The sequence below is a fragment of the Agelaius phoeniceus genome, chromosome 7 (genome assembly GCF_051311805.1).
Source record: "Agelaius phoeniceus isolate bAgePho1 chromosome 7, bAgePho1.hap1, whole genome shotgun sequence".
NCBI classification, from domain to species: Eukaryota; Metazoa; Chordata; class Aves; order Passeriformes; family Icteridae; genus Agelaius; species Agelaius phoeniceus.
Window position 1 is genome coordinate 41089171 of NC_135271.1, and position 16264 is coordinate 41105434.

Consider the following 16264-nt stretch of genomic DNA (forward strand, 5'->3'; position numbering starts at 1 on the left):
GTTTATAAAGCTTTTTATATCTTAGACAAATTACTTCGAAGTCAAACCTGAAGTACACTGCAGAGCTGAAGTTGGGGATATTTATTCAGTACCTGCCTGATACGTGTAAGATTCAAAGTCCTTTAGCTTCCTGGTCATCAAGCTAACATTGTTCACATCTTTTCCAAGTGTCACATTGCTTAAAAGGGAAGCAGAAATTCATTTCATTTGCTTTGTGATGTCCTTTATAGTTAATTATAACTGTAGTTTATATTGCAAAGAAGAGAATATAAACTCTGCAATCACAAACTCTTAATATTTCAGCATAAAGCAGGTTTAAAGCAGTTTCAGAACAGTTTTGTGCAGGTTAAAAAGCAATACCCCTTCCCTAGACTGAATTCTATCTCACATTGCAAGCAGTTCAGGTGTCACTAATGAATGTTTTGTAGGATGCCAGTTAGTGTGGCTTAGTACTCTTTCCTGTAGGATTTTTTAAAAACATTTTCAATTCAATATCACTCACTTGACATCTGCTGCACTGTTTGAGGCAGTAGAAGAAAATGGCAACCAAGTTCGTTTTATCAGAAAGTCGGCTGTGATTTTCTAGCTGTCAAAACACAATGTAAAGATAATATGTATGAAATTATTCGGGAAACAAGGCTTTCTGTTTTGCCAACCAATACTTGAGAAGAAAAAGCGCTCTCCCCGCATGTGCTGGCACCGCAGAATAAATCTGTGTGACATATGACAAGCAGGAAAGGGCAGATCATTCATCATGGGGAGCACACACTGCCCTTGGATAGCATCCCAGGCAGTTCCCTGGTTGCTGCTGATGAGTTAGCACGATCAGAGCTGCACCAGCTGAGTGTGCGGGAGGCAAAGCTGCGCATTTAATGTCCAATAGGTGTGGTGAAGTCAAGCATACAAAAAGCCATCATGTCCTCAGGGTACAGAACCATATGCAGGCTAATTGCAGCAACAATGCCTGGTGTCTGGCAATTGAAAAGAACTTCACTCCCAAGAATAGAAACATATATTAAATTTCCAGTTTTAAATGGGAAGCCAGGGGCCATTCCACTTTATTTGGTAATGAAGGAACTGTTTTGTTTTGGCTGGGAAAGGGAATAAGCCAATCATTTGCATTCCCATGTGCTTTTTCTGATAAAACCAGAAACCAGGAAAAGGGATGGGGTTAGTAATAAGGTCGTATTTATTTTGTGTGCTGTACTGTGTAATACCGCTGAATGAAAGTCATGAGTCTCTGAGGAGGATAAAGAGGGAGGTAAAGACAACTTTCGAAATGGTTTTCAAAAATAGTGTCCAAGACTTTTTTTCAGCAACTTCTAATTAACACATTTCTTTTTTAATCCTAAATTATTCTCTTAAATCAAATGGCTTTGGAGGAAAGTGCAGTGTTTTCTCAGCATTAGTGCAATCATATTATTTTTATGTTAGGTTCCTTATCCTTCCTGCTTTGAGGCAAAATTCCAGTAGACCTTCATAAAGGAAGGGTCTTTGTTAGTTTGCAATCCCAGGGACTGCAGTAACATGGGATAACATCATATTTCCTCCAGGCCAAACCTTCCAGTTGCACTGGTGGCAAACCCAGAGTCCCAATCGCATCAGTGGTACCCAGAAGGAAGATGTGAAACTCTGCCCTGTATTTCATGTAAACACTTCACACAAGGCTCACAGTGTCAGAAAAACATTCAGGAGGTAGGAAGGGCCTCAGGAAGTCTCTATTTCAATCTCCTGATCAAGTCAGGGCCGTGAAATCAGACTGGGCCTTTGAGGGGTTAGGAAGTTCACGTAGGACGTAAGGGAGGGAGATGTGGTACTGAGACACCCTTTCTGTCTGCTCTGTGAGGATTGGACAAAAGTCACTCTGCGGAATAATTCTGAATGAACTAAAGTCTGATTAAAACTAATTCATTGTTGATGATCCTCTATAAGCATCCAGATAGAAAAAGGTTTTCTCTGTGGAGCTCCCTGCACTACTGCAGATCTATTTGACTTTTCTATTTTCTTCCTTATCTCTTTTTTCTTCTAGTTTTTTTCTTCTTTTTTAACATGCATTTCTAAAGTATAAGTTTATTAATTATCCTAAAAAACTGAGGATTTTTCTGTCTTTTTTAAAATTTGATGTTCATGCAAGTTTTTGAGCAAGACTGTGCTTAAGTCAGTCCGACTAGCCAGATGCTGATGAGTCAGATGAGCAATGACCACCAGAGAAACACCACTTTGTAGAAAAATGTAGTGATGAAGATTAGGGAGCTGTGAAAGCCAAATATTACATGTGAGAAAGTTAAGTGAGAAAGAATTACTCAGACACTTGCAAATCAAAGTGTTAAATGGCAAAAAAATTTAAAGTTTTCAGTAATGCAAAATTGAAATTTCAAGTAAGTGCAATAATCTCTCTTTCCCTGCATGTTACAGGCATTGAGCTGATCTGTGAAAAAGACATCGATCTTGCAACCCAGGTTCAAGAACTGCTGGAATTCCTTCACGAGAAGCAGCACGAGCTGGAGCTGAATGCTGACCAAACTCACAAGAGGTTAGAGCAGTGCCTGCAGCTCCGGCACCTCCAGGCTGAGGTCAAGCAGGTGAGAGTTTTAGCCACACATGAGGGGCTTGAGGGGGTTTTCAGCCATTACATACATTCACACCTCTAAGCCAGTGTCTGCCAAGGGACAAACCTTTAGGTGGGCAGTCTAAATCCCCCTTTCCTTAACAGCAGTTGATTTGCTGACAGGTTACAGAAAGGCCCTTTGCAAATAAGAAGGGGCTCTGCTCTCCCAAGTGTGCCTGGTTTTGGCTTCATGAGTAGTTATGGAAATTCTGTGCAGAACTGACCATGTAGCTTCTCAACTGGAGAAACGTCCTCAGACTCCAAGTGTTCTGGGAATAAAATTATTTGATTTGTGACCCAGATTTAAGCTGAGGTGGAAAATGGACCCAAAGCAAAGGAAACTGAGCTGTGAGGCCTAAGTATGAAATGGTGGTAGTTTCACCTTTTGAAAGGTATAGCAAAGTTTCACCTTTTGATGTATAGCAATATATTTATTTATAGCCATAAATGTATTGCTATACATCTGTTGTCTTGCAGGAATCTTTAACATCTTCCGGTGATTTAAAAAATTCTATCAGTGGTCTCTAGATCCCAGGACTTGTTCAGACCTCTTAGTATTATTACATTGCCTTTCTTTCAGATTTCATCCTAGCATAGGCAGTCATGTTCTGCCTCCCTTGGTTTTCCCTAATATTTAATTTGGATGCCTCATGTTTCTTTGTTTTCCTTTGCTGCATGGGATAGCATTACACTTCCTGCTTCCTAGCCCATAGGTGGCTTCACACTCTAGTTTATGTCTGTCTTTTTATTGAATGTTCTTGATTTCATCAGCAAAACCAAGAATGTTTTTCCAGACATCTGGAATATTCAGTTTTCCATTTAACTATACAAATAGTTGGGTTGGGGGGTGGTGTTGGGACAAGGTGTTCATGAAAGATACTACAAGGTGTTCATGAAAGATATCTGCTCATTTGTTTACTTAAACTCATACACATACTCTTTCAATGCTCAGTACATATGATCATAAATATTCACTTTTGAAGACAGAATAACTGAGTCATGCTTTATCTGAATTGCTTTATCAATGCCAGCAAAATAAATCCTTTACACTCAGCAAACTGGCAGCTCTAACAGCAGTGTATACATCTTCTTTCAAAGTCCGCTTTGATGTGAATATTCTTCCACTCTACCTAAAAGTAGCACAGAACTCTCCTAATTTTTATTTTTAAAAAATGGTCATTTTGCATTTGTGATTATTGAAGATCAGCTCCTCACAAAGTTCTGTAGCTCTGTAGACTGCTTGGCTTTCTTCTGAAAAAAAAAAACAAAACCAAACCAAGCAAAACCCAGAAACACTCTGTGATATTTATAACAACCATCTTAACATGATTATGAAGTATATACTTTTTTTTTCTATAGGTTTCTGAAGTTTCTTAGCTTAGCTAAGCCTGGAGGTGTATGTGATAGATTTCTGGTACAGCAGAGCCATTTTAACTTATGAGAGAAAGCAGAGAGGAGTTTCATGTGTAGCAGAAAGGCTCAAGATGCAGGTTGCCCACTGGTCTGGGGTAAAGTGCAGTCAGCCCTGTGTGTGCCTGCTCCTGCAGCCGTTCAGTGGCAGTGCAGCACTTTCTGCAGGTACCTGATGTTATTTGCCTTATTATCAAATATCTGCTTAACTATTTTACAACTGAAATCTACCCAAAGGAAATGGTTGTAAGACTGAGCTAATACTTACTGTGAGAGAACAGCTGCCTTGAATTAGTATTTCCTTAACAGAGCTTGGGACCATCAGAGCCTTTGTTATTATGTGACCTCCCATCAAACCAGTAGTGAAAAAACATTTTATTTGTTCAGCTGAATACTAAGCGCCCCTTTGCTTGTTAACCTATAAATTACCACAGCTACAATCTCCCTTAGAAAGAGGCAAGTTAAAATATTTCTGTGTCTTATCTATTTGGTTTCCTGTAGATGAATCATGTTCCCAACCATTTAGTGAAATTGGGAAATGTATTGATTTTGGCTTGTAGTTCATCTCCAGCCTGGTCCAGGTTTCCTTCACCTTCAGTTTAGTGCATCTGAGATGATGGATGATCTCATTACCAAATTGCTCTTTCTCTTGTGAATGAGTTGAGATGTGGTTGTTGCAAGACACCTCCTGTAGCTGTGTTAAGTTCTGCTGACAGAGTAAAATTGGTCAGAGCTGCTACATGTACATGTGTTTGCATTTTGATATAATGGCTCATGGAAATAAGAAGTCTTTAAACTGTCTCTATCTATTTAAGTTTCATTTGCCAGAGATTTCTGCTTTATATCATATGCACCAAGGGTTTGAATGCCAAGACAATGAATTGAAGTTTGGGGCCATTAAAGTGGAACAATTCCAAATGAGATGTTCTGTGAACTGCTTTAGAGTGGAAATAGAAAAGATCAGTAATTCACAGGGTCTTTGTTATTAAGAAAAATTCTGCCCAAGCCTGATTTTCCCTCATTTGGATCCTACTCATTTCTGACAGAAACTATAGAGCTTGGACTGCTTACATAAAAGTAATGGCAGAATAGATTTGTGGAGATCAGTTTAAAAAAACAAACTCTAATGCTGTGCCTGCAGCTGTTTGGCTTCCCTATCCCCTTAATTTATCTCTGTATGGTTTGGGCTTTTTGTTAAATAAGTTTTGAACTTGACCTAATTTGCTCCAAGATATCCTCAAGGTGTCCCATTACACTTGCTTTCCAGGTTGTTTTGAAGATATATTTAATCCTTTTGATGTGCTTGTTATCCATCTATTTTTGCTGTTTGGCATTAGATTTGCTTCAAAATATATATGCCCAAAGGATGATGGGAAGTAGTCATTTGAGAGACACTGAATATATTTGTTTTTTCCTAATCTAATGTCAAATAACTCCTGGGAAACTGATGAAGTTTTAAACATGGTTAAAATTGCCAGAAGCTGTCCTTGATGGTTGGGTCTGTGTGAGTAAAAGTTTTTGAAGGAAGCTGCAAAGGATCTGGAGTTGTAAAAGATTCACTTAGATTGTTTTGTCTTCTAAACTTGAAAAACTTTTCTTATCTGACTGGACAGGTATCCATAGCAAGGGCCTAAGTCTTTTTTAGAAACAAGAAACAGTTTAGAAACATTCTGACTAAACTGAGCAGTAGACAAAAGCACTGTATGGTACAGAGCTTTCATTTCTTAAGGATGGCTGCACAAGGGGTGCTTCAATCTTTATTTTTCCTATAAAGTCTGACTCTGTGCTCAGTGAAGATGGCAGAGTTCCAGGGAAGAAATTAGGGGGTTTAGAAGAATTTGGTACTATTATTTAATTACAGAGAATCCCTGTACAGGAGCATAGCCTCTCTAAAGCAAATTGGAGTCAAAGTGGGAGTTGTTTCAGAGTTGTGGTGGTTGCCCTGTTAAACAACCCATGCCTTGAAGTAAAACTGGTCTCCAGTGACAAGTGGCTTTTATATAAGAGCCTATAAAATTGTTTCTGCTTCTCTGTTATAAAAAAATTGTTAGGATGTATAAGAAAGTCTTTGAAGATTTATTTAACTCCAGAATTATTTAGTCATTGCTTCTACAAAGCTGATAAAATCTGTAATTTGTAGAAAATATCTTTTTAAAGCTGTGTTTTAGGGTTGGCCTGTCTGCAAGTTGCAAAATAATGGTGAAACTATTAATACAGGAAATAATCATAGAAGTGCTTTGGTCCTGTACTAAGAGCTTTTCTATAGATTTTAATGAAAAGTATAAAGCACTATATGAGTAGAAGTCACTTTGTGAGCAGGTCTTGTAAACCAGATACAAATGTATAAATGTCCCCTTCCAGCCAGTTCTAAACCAGGGACACAAGGAATGTCTCTGCAGGGTTTTGAACTTAGACTTAAGAAGCTGTGGTTGTGCAACTGAATTTTTTTTCCTTACTGTACGTAAACAACACAAGTAAGAGAGAAACATTACTATGAAAGCAGCTGATGCAAATCTCAGATGAGGCTCCAAGACTGAAGAGCCAGACTTGTCAAAGGAGACAGGGGTCACTGTGTAAATGCTACCAAGCAAAATTTGCTAGTGCTTGGGTGCTCCTTGGGCCTGAAAAGGGGGATGTAGGAACCCCAGAATGGGCATCCAGCCCCACACTCTGGGAAAAGGAGAGGGGCAGCTACACAGGGGTGGCAGCAGCCTTGGTCAGGAGTGGTGCTGGCAGCATGGCTGGCACATGGAATCCACCAGTCCACTTGAACTGCTTTCTCCTGGATAATTTGAGTTTGCAAGACTCTTGAACAGAGGGATGAATATGTGTTGTAAACACAAATGGAAACCTGGCAGACTGGTTGTGTGGTCCCTCTTCCTAATCAAGTTGCTTTGTTGTAAGGCTGAGTTTCCATATATTTTTTTCTGATGTTTCTCTATTTAGAGGCTCAGATATTTGTGTGAAATCTGTGTCAAATTGTCTGTGGCAGTTTCTGAAAAACTCAGCTGAAATGAAAGATGCTCCACAGAAGAAAAAAAAAATGCTGTATTTTTAGCATACACACTCAGTATTTTCTACATTCCAAATAGTTCAATGCTGGGTATATTGCAGTATGTAAAACATGAAAGCATGTCCTGCCTGATGATGTCCTCAATTCAGGCCTTTCCCAGGTACAGTGATCCTTTGGTTAAGTTTGGAGTTTGGTACCATGTAGTTGGTAATAATGCAGGGTTCAAGTCTGATGGATTATAGAAAATGCCAGACAATACAATTTCCACATGATAACTCAACTGCTTTTTCTTTAAATGTGTGATGCATTTACCACAGGAACAATTACACCTGCTGATGAAAGAGAAACAAATGAAATTAAATCTTCCACACTGTTGTACTGAGCAGAATGTAATTTTCTACAAATTAGGGTCAGCTACATGTCTCCCTTTTTTCTCCTAGGGAAAACTCATTTTTTACCCTACAGGGAACTGAATGGCACTAACTAGGGTGATGCATGATGTAGGGATGAAAAACAAAGCAATAAAAAAATCCCTGTTTCCTCCAGGCAATTAATGGATCACTTGTAGAAAATGATAGTACAAAAGGGAAATTGCTACGTAGACTATTGCAGCAAAGTCAATTTTGGAAATCACAAGCCAAATTTAGGGCAATGATTGAGCAATCAGGATTTCCTGTGGATCTGTGAATTGGACTCAGCAACTTTCTGGCTTTACTGGACTAATATGACACCTTCACAGGTAGAAAAAAAACTTTGAGACAACACAGGAAAGAACTCACATGTGTTCTGGGTGCTAATTTCCTAAACACGTGTCTTAAAATAGCAGAAAATGTTGCTGCTTAAATGAGTGAGTGCAAGCTTGATGGATTAATTATGTACATTTAGGATGTGATTCTGCAGTCATTACAGCATGGATTGCATGTCTACAAATAATTTTAACATGTCTGAAGTAAAGCCTCTTGATTAAACACAAAATGCAAGATTTGACACTTTTTCCTAGCTGTGTGCAGGTGGAAACTCTAACTGCATCTTAACTCCATGGCAAATGAATCAAACTGTGTCCTCTCCCTCCTCCTCCCTAAGCTCAGACTTTTGTGTGAAAGGCACACAGGCAAGTGAAGCAGAAAGGTGTTGCAACATCTGTGATTCCTGTCAGAAATTTGAAAAGGTGCTTAAATTCAAATCTCTCTCATCATGCTTTATGGTTTTGCCCTGGGGTATTTGCATGGGGGCCCATTCATTTTTGTGATCAAGCCTTGAAAATGAGTGTTCTTTGCTATCCAAATATCCATGTAAAGGGAGTTGAATTCTTCAAGCAATAACTTTTTCAATAAGATCTGATCTTTGCCTCTTAAAACTGTGTTTTAAGAGGCAAAGATCATTAAGACCAGGATTTCTTTCTGTTCCCAGAAAAGACTTCTTTCTGCTCACACTTGTTCAGGCAGGCTGAAGCATTTTCTGACAGGTGACTGCACAAACCCTGGTAGTGAGTGCACCTTTCACTGAGCACATCCTTTGTTTGCAGGTGCTTGGCTGGATCAGGAACGGGGAGTCGATGCTCAACGCCAGCCTGGTCAATGCCAGCTCCCTGTCGGAGGCTGAGCAGCTCCAGCGGGAGCACGAGCAGTTTCAGCTGGCAATAGAGGTAACACCAACAACTCCACTTTGTTTCTCCTTCCCAGGTGAACATCACACAAAAGGTTATCTCATGGGCATCAATCATTGCTTTCCTGAAGGAAGGGGAGGAATAGAGGCTTTAAAGAATCAGCTTATCATTAAACTCGTAATGTAGCCAGCAGCTAATAGTGAAACAAATTATTTATCACCTGCAGCTAATTCTTCTGCTGGCAGATATCAGCTTTGCCATTCATGAAAATGACACTCAGGCATCTCCTGATAATTTCCTTGATAAAAAATTAAGGTTCATAAAGTGATCTGAAATGGGAAAAGTTTTTCAAGTCAGTTTCTTTCCACATCCACAGTCTGGAGGTCATTCCACGGCATTCATTTATGAATATTTTTTAATGGGTAATGCTCTCACACTAAATAATCTTTGATTCAGTTTTCCTTTCATGAACCCCAGAAAAGAAACTCATTCCAACCCTCATCCTCAAACAACTTTGACAAAGAGGCAAGAGGGGAAATTTGTAAGAATTGACTCCTTGCTCTGGAGTAACAGCACACCTTTGACCTGCCCCTTGGAAACTGATTGTGAGCCAACCCATTTGCCTCACTCACAGGGCCAGGAGGAAGAGCCCCTGCTCTGAGCAGCTTTCCTTTGAATGAGAAGTTAGTGAAGGGCTAAGGTCTGCCCTGAGCAGGGCACTAAAAATTCCTAATTAAGCTCAGTGCTTGTTACATCTCTGTTATTGTGAGCAAACCCTCCCAGGGTGTGCTCACTTCAGTTGCTACAAAGAGGTTGCTTTCTAGTGTTATTTTTTCCTGTTCCAGCTTAAAAGGTGTGTGTGCTTCCCAGATTAGATTGATTGTTAGGTTTTTACAGAGGAAAGAGCAGCTGAAAAATACTCATACACTTGAAAACTAAACCAAACTTTGAACTCTGCAAGTATGGAGATTTGAAGAGATGCCTGAGTGGGGGTGGGAGGTGGGGGGAAGAGGAAGGGATGTCTCTGGTAAACTTGAAGTTAGTCAATATACATTACAGTGATGGTAATAATTCTAGAGTTTAAATATCAACTAATGACTTATTTTGATCCAGCTCTGCTCAGAGTAAAGAAGGAGCAGCTGTTGCAGCTCCTAAAGGAAAAGGAAGAAGTTTTTTATCAATTCTGTATGAGCTGGCTGGCACCAAGCTGTGCTGACCACATCTTGGCAGCCATCACCAGACAGCAGTGGGGAACAAGACACCCACTGGCTGAGTTATCACAGCTTCTGACATTGGGGAAGTTCTTGCATTTGGTGCTGAAGGCAAATTGCAGAGGGAGAAGAGGGTTACACCATACTAAGGGGAAAATAAGTTTTCAAAAAGAAAAAAACACTAGATTAAATATTTAAAGTATTTAAAGCTCAATATGGGGAATAGATCAGCAAAACACACAAGGCAGACTGTTCTCTAAAAGCATTCTAGATGTGGAATTGATTTTCAGTTGAAATCCTTCAAAGTCCATTTCAAACAAGTATTACAATTCTAACATCAGTAAAGCAGCTGGATATTAAATTTAACCAGTTGTTCTTGAACATCTTCCTAAGTTTCTGCCAAGTATTAATCCTTTTTGTTTCCTAATAGCTTTCTCTACATTACATTATTCATCAGTGTATTGCCAGATGATTTCAAGCTTTTTTCCAGGTTCATGGCTTAGATCATAAAACTATCACATGAGAATTTGTCAGCAGTGGTTAGAAATGGGACATAGCACAGAGGAGTCTGAGAGATTTTAGGGCTTCTGTTCAGAAGATTAAAATCAAATACTGGACTTAACCATGTCTGAACAGTTACTCAGGAGGCTGGGAAGGGATGGGGGTTATTTTATTAGCCCACAGAGGAAGACATAGCCACCACTTGCTAACTCTGAGAGGAGCTGGTGTAGGCTGAAGAATGGGGCAGATAACTCAGTCCTGCCTGTAAAGGGGCTACTGAGTAAACTGGGGGATGGTGGAGAGAAGGATTTGACTCTCCCCAGCTCTGACCTTAAAGGTAGGAGCATAAGTCTAATCTCCAGTATGAGTGAATTGACTTCTAGGAATGCATCTTGTGATAAAGCTCCTACTTGTGATAAAGTTCATGCCCTTTAGTAAGACATCTTATTTTCTGGGATTGATGTTTTGAACAACTGCACAAGTAAAGCTGCTGATGCCAGGTAAACTGCCTGGCAAGAGCTGAATTGGGGTGATTAGGCCCATAGTTTGCCAGCTGTTTAGAGTTTGCTTTTGGGCTGCAGTGAGCACTGAGGCTGGGTGAGAGCTCAGTGAGAGCTGCCTGCACTGGGCAGTCAGAATGGACCCCTGGGAACCCCACCCTATGTTACTGCCCAAGGGGCAGCAGCTGACCAGTGGAGCCAACCCACCTTAGCAGTGCTTACATGTTCCAAGCTTTATTAACATGTTGCAAGTGTGTGTGAATAACTGAAACTAAAATGCTTTGCAGAAAGTGACTGTTAACTGAAGATAACTCTGAAAATATTTCACTCTCTCGCATCCTCATGCTCACGCCTCGCTTCACCTTTCTACCATACATCTGGCACATCTGTACAACCTTTCTTTCCTCCCCTCATACACAGTCCCTCTTTCATGCCACTTCCTTACAGAAGACACACCAGAGTGCCCTGCAGGTCCAGCAGAAGGCCGAAGTGTTGCTGCAGGCTGGACATTATGATGCTGATGCCATCAGAGAATGTGCTGAGAAGGTGGCCCTGCACTGGCAGCAGCTGATGCTGAAGATGGAGGACAGGCTCAAACTCGTCAATGCCTCCGTGGCCTTTTATAAAACCTCTGAGCAGGTGAGCTGGACAGGGCCATTTCTGGGCCATAGTAAACCAACTCTGGATCAGTAAAAATTCTTTCTTTGACAAGTCTTGCAACACAAAAAACCATAACCCACTCACCCCTCAAAAAAAGACAAAAAAAGAGCAACAAGCAGTTTGTAAAAACTTTCATCTTAGTTTTCAGTGCACCAGTGTAATTCTTGAAGGTGCTATTTTTGTTGGGTTTTTTTCAATTTTCCCCTTTCAAACAGGAATGATTTTTGAAATCCCACCACTTTTGTTTCAAGTTCTCATTATACTTGAGGAATATAAATCTGCTTTTCCTTCAGAACTGATTGCAATTAATTAATTGTTACTTTGTGAGCCAATGTTTTCACTAGTACTTCAATTCCACCATGCCAAAAAAAATGCCAAGATTTGAAGGGATTTCTCTTAAATCCACCTGCAACACACATAATTACATCAGGAGGCCATTATATGCTATCCCAACTCTACTTCATTCCAGGTGTTCATGAATTGCAAAACACATTCCAGTTGGCTGCTGGCATGGTGGGATTATTCATCCCTTGCACAAGCAGGTGCCCTTTATACTGTAGTCAGTGGGAATTAGTGTCACAGTGTGGCTCCTCGAGCAGCCTTGCCTGATGTCATTTACTGCAGCCAGGCAGTTGCTGTTAGCAGGGACACTGCAGGAACCTGTGGTTTTACACAAAAGGCAGCAGTGATTGCCAGGACATTTTCTATCATTATTGTCACACAGTTAGGTCTCCTCAATTAGAGAACCAGACATGGAAAGATTTTTAACACAACTAGATATGTCATTAAGGAAAAAGTGTACTTTTCCTTAACTTGGAGCCTTGAGATGATCTTTGGGCCATTTTTTGGTGTCATTTGTTTAATGTATTTTTAAGACTGTTTAAGAGGAATACATTCCTTATAATTAATGTATTTCACTGTGAAGGGTTTCAAACAGATTTACAGTCTCTGATGCATTCAAGATCAAAATGAATTACTGCTGATGGAGGAGTGTGAGAATGAAAACTGTTAGGGGATTCATTAGAGCTTCAGACAGTTAAATGTACTGGCCAAAATATGCATTGCCAGTAATTTATCAGTTCAGTCTCTCTTCCTATTTCCAAGTCTCAGACAAGCACACTGCAGTGCCCACCAGTTCATTCACTGGTTGTGTCTATTCAGCAAATGTGCAGGGCAAAGATCATTCAGTTTTTGAATGCTCATGAACTCAATGCTGCAAGCCTGTCATCTTCTCTTGGGCTGCACAGCTGATCCACAGTCCTTAAGGGTCTGCTCCGTGACTGCCTGACAGTGGAGTGAATCATTTATTGGATCCTGAATTCTCTGAGTATCCAGAAAAAAGAGCTGAAAGAACACAGAGAGTGTCACATGCAGCCAAACTTTTTCATGCCTGTCTTCCCCAAGTATATTATGTTCTTGATGTTAGTGGTGAAGCCCTGGATTTCAAATAGCCCAGTTTTTCTCTGCCTTCATTGACAGCCTATTTTATATTCACTTCTCTCATCACCTTAACAGAAAGACATTCTTGGCATGTGCAGGGACAATTCTTCCTGGAAATATGTGAATCCCAGGCAGTCCATTTATTTTCATTCTTTAAATCACCAAAGTTCAACAGAATGTCAAGATTTTCAAGAAGTGAAATGGAAATGCTTTTCTGTGCCCACATGACACGTGAAGCACTTGCTCTCCACTAAATGTTTGAGGTTGAATGCTGGTTTACATCCAAGCAAGAAGATGATTTTAGATTGCCAAGTGCATAAGGCCCTTTGCATAATGCATAGTGCATAAACCTGGCAGCAGGATCAGTTATCAGTTTACCTTAACTCCCCAATTTTAAAGTAGACTTCAGTGTGCTCTTGGTCAGATTTAAATGAAAATGGCCTGTGATAGTGGGGGTGACTGGGGAGTAATTCTGGAGTCTCCTCTAGATGGTGCTCTTAATAATGTGGGTTATCCTGAATTATAACTGTGTTCATATTAAAGCTTGCAAGAGTGAGCAAGAAAAGGATGGACATTGCTACCTGGATCCCAGAAGTAACTGACTGGGTCATCTCAGCAGTGGAGTCTGTAGGAAGAGCCCTTTGGGAGAGAAGAAGAAACTTCCAAATGTCTTGGAAAACTTTTGCTGTGTCTGCACAGGCCACTGAGAATATTCTCAGGATCTGCAGCATAAAAGACTCAGCCTTGTCTGAGGCAGCTGCTTAATTTCCAGGCGGTGTTGGTTTATTCACCTCAATTCCACTGTTCCAGTATTCCACCAAGATAGGACATATCTGTGTGAGCCCTGTGCAGTGGAACACCTGCATCCATCTAGATTGTGACCCTGATTTAAGTCTATTGGTTTCCATCAGCCTTTAAAAAAGCTGTATAGGGAGCAACTAAAATATAGCTGAAGAGAATTAATTCCAGCTTCAGACTTTGTTTCAGGAAAGTATTTAAGCATGTACTTTTCTTTAAGTATGTGTTAAGTCCCTTGACTTCAATAGGATTTAAACACGTTCTAGAATAGGGATTGTTTCCTGAATGATCCACTGGGGCTGGGCTGACCTCTGCCTTGATTCAGCCTTTAGTGCTTCCTCCCATTATTCATTAAGAGAGAAGAATGATTTATCAGCCTTAAATAAATTGTATCCCAAACAGTAAAGATCCCTAGGGGTAAGAAAAACACCTTGATCATTCTGTCTAGGGCCTGTTTTATACCCAGTTACCCCTATGCTGTGGCCCATAGTACAAAAATGACATGTCATTGGTCACAGACTTTTACTGAATGTTCTCCTCCTGGTTATGACTGTGGATAACTGAGTTGTTCTATGGGCATGTTTCAGGTGTGCAGCGTGTTAGAGAGCCTGGAGCAGGAATACAGACGGGATGAAGACTGGTGTGGAGGCAGAGATAAACTTGGGCCAGCAGCTGAGATAGACCATGTCATCCCCCTGATCAGCAAACATCTGGAACAGAAGGAGGCTTTTCTCAAGGTCTAATTTTTGTTCTCTAATAAATTAGGAAAAATTTCCGTTAGGTAGACAATTTAGAGCAATATTGGTAAGTTTGAGAGGATGATCTGATGTGTAATAATTCCAGTTCAGCTACTGGGTGGCTTTATAAACCCTAGGCCAGTTTTACTTTGTTGTACTAGGGGTATTGAGCATAATTATCAATACATATCTCAGAGAGATATCATCAAGACCAATTAGGTGGTGTTTGCACTTGGAGGATGTTAGTTGTTGTGCTGGTTCAAAGGTCAGTTCTTAAAATTGCACTATAAATGACAGGTATTACACATCACTTTGGTGTTGGCTTGTACAAACCATCCAGCATTTCAGATTTTGTCCTCCAAGCCAATAACTGAAAAACTAATAACAACTGAAGCAATTTTGTCTCTGCAAGGCAGCACCAAGATGGAGACAGAAATTTCTTCCTGCCTTCCAGGTGCTGCTTTGGAAGAAACAGAGATCTCCCAGGCTGACAAGTGAACTGTCAGCCAGCCTCCCACCTGCCACTAAAACTGATACACAACATGAAACTACACTTGCAGTCAATGCTTAAGAAATCACACCTCTAGATTTGTACATTTTTTGAAACAATGAGTCGTTTTCTTGAGAGATGGGTTAGATTTGATTAGACAGAACATTTGTGAGGTACCAGCTCTTAACAAGTAGTTGTTTTCTTACTGTCACTAATTTGCTTTAATATATACAATGAGCCACTATATGAAATATCACTCATGTTTTAATGTCTGTGAGGCTGTTAGTTTATTAGCTGAGTTTATTGACTCCTAGCTGAAGCTCTCATCTTCCCAGAAAGAGAACTTCTTGCTTTCTTTGCTCATGTTTTCTGACTCTTTTTGGTGGGGGCTGTTCTTCCTAGGCCTGTACCCTGGCGCGGAGGAACGCCGAGGTGTTCCTCAAGTACATCCACAGGAACAACGTCAGCATGCCCGGCGTGGCCAGCCACACCAGAGGGCCCGAGCAGCAGGTCAAAGGTTGGTGCAGAGACAGCACTGAAGGTCTGGTTTTCCTCCCCCTCTGCAGTGGGGTCCTCCTAAAGTCTGTGAATGTGCTCAGAAGGCAAAGTCTGTTCTGGCATCCTTTCCTTTGCCAGATCACTCTGCAACTACGCTCGCTTTGTGGTGGTTTCTTGTGTATGGTTTTGGGGGTTTTTTTAGCAGCCACTTTGAATCAATGCCTGTTTTTAGGAAGTGTGATTTTGGGCTCTCTGCTTTTGGGAACAAGGTCCAGGCAAAGTGATTAAATAGCTTATTTCTGTATGTACTCAAGGAATCCCTAGTCATGCAGATGTTTTCCTCTGCCCTGCAGCCATTCTGAGCGAGCTGTTGCAGAGGGAGAATCGGGTCCTTCACTTCTGGACCCTGAAGAAGAGGAGATTAGATCAGTGCCAGCAGTATGTTGTCTTTGAGCGCAGTGCCAAGCAGGTAATGTGGAAACCCCACCTTGTCCCTCTGTCCTGGCAGTGTGTAAAATCTCCTGTATCCATGTAATGCTTCTGTGTGGGGCTCCTCTTGCAATCTCAAGTTGTGTTTAAACACTGTAACTTCTGAAAACATGGCAAATATAGATTTTAAAACAACTTAAGACAATTCCAAAACCCGACAACAAGATTCACTAATTTTTTCACCTCAGATTAATTTCTGTATTTCTTCATTTGTTTGAAAATAAATATAAGAGCAAACTTGTTTTATTGAGCTATTTCTGAATGAGAAAACTGCTTTCCCTGCAGATCTATCTGTATATAGGT

At 40.5% G+C, this 16264-nt stretch overlaps 1 protein-coding gene across 3 annotated transcripts in view; it reads left to right on the plus strand.

Moving 5' to 3' along the window:
- The window catches only part of LOC129122828 (kalirin), a 400978-nt gene that overhangs the window by 301385 nt on the left and 83329 nt on the right, over positions 1-16264 (plus strand). For 2 of the 3 annotated variants that reach the window (XM_077181667.1, XM_077181666.1), the window contains exons 16-21: positions 2416-2582; positions 8557-8676; positions 11270-11488; positions 14335-14484; positions 15377-15491; positions 15826-15941. In XM_077181667.1, the coding sequence (XP_077037782.1) occupies positions 2416-2582; positions 8557-8676; positions 11270-11488; positions 14335-14484; positions 15377-15491; positions 15826-15941 (887 nt within the window). The remainder of the gene's footprint in view (positions 1-2415; positions 2583-8556; positions 8677-11269; positions 11489-14334; positions 14485-15376; positions 15492-15825; positions 15942-16264) is intronic. The other variant, XM_077181668.1, reaches the window with a different exon arrangement.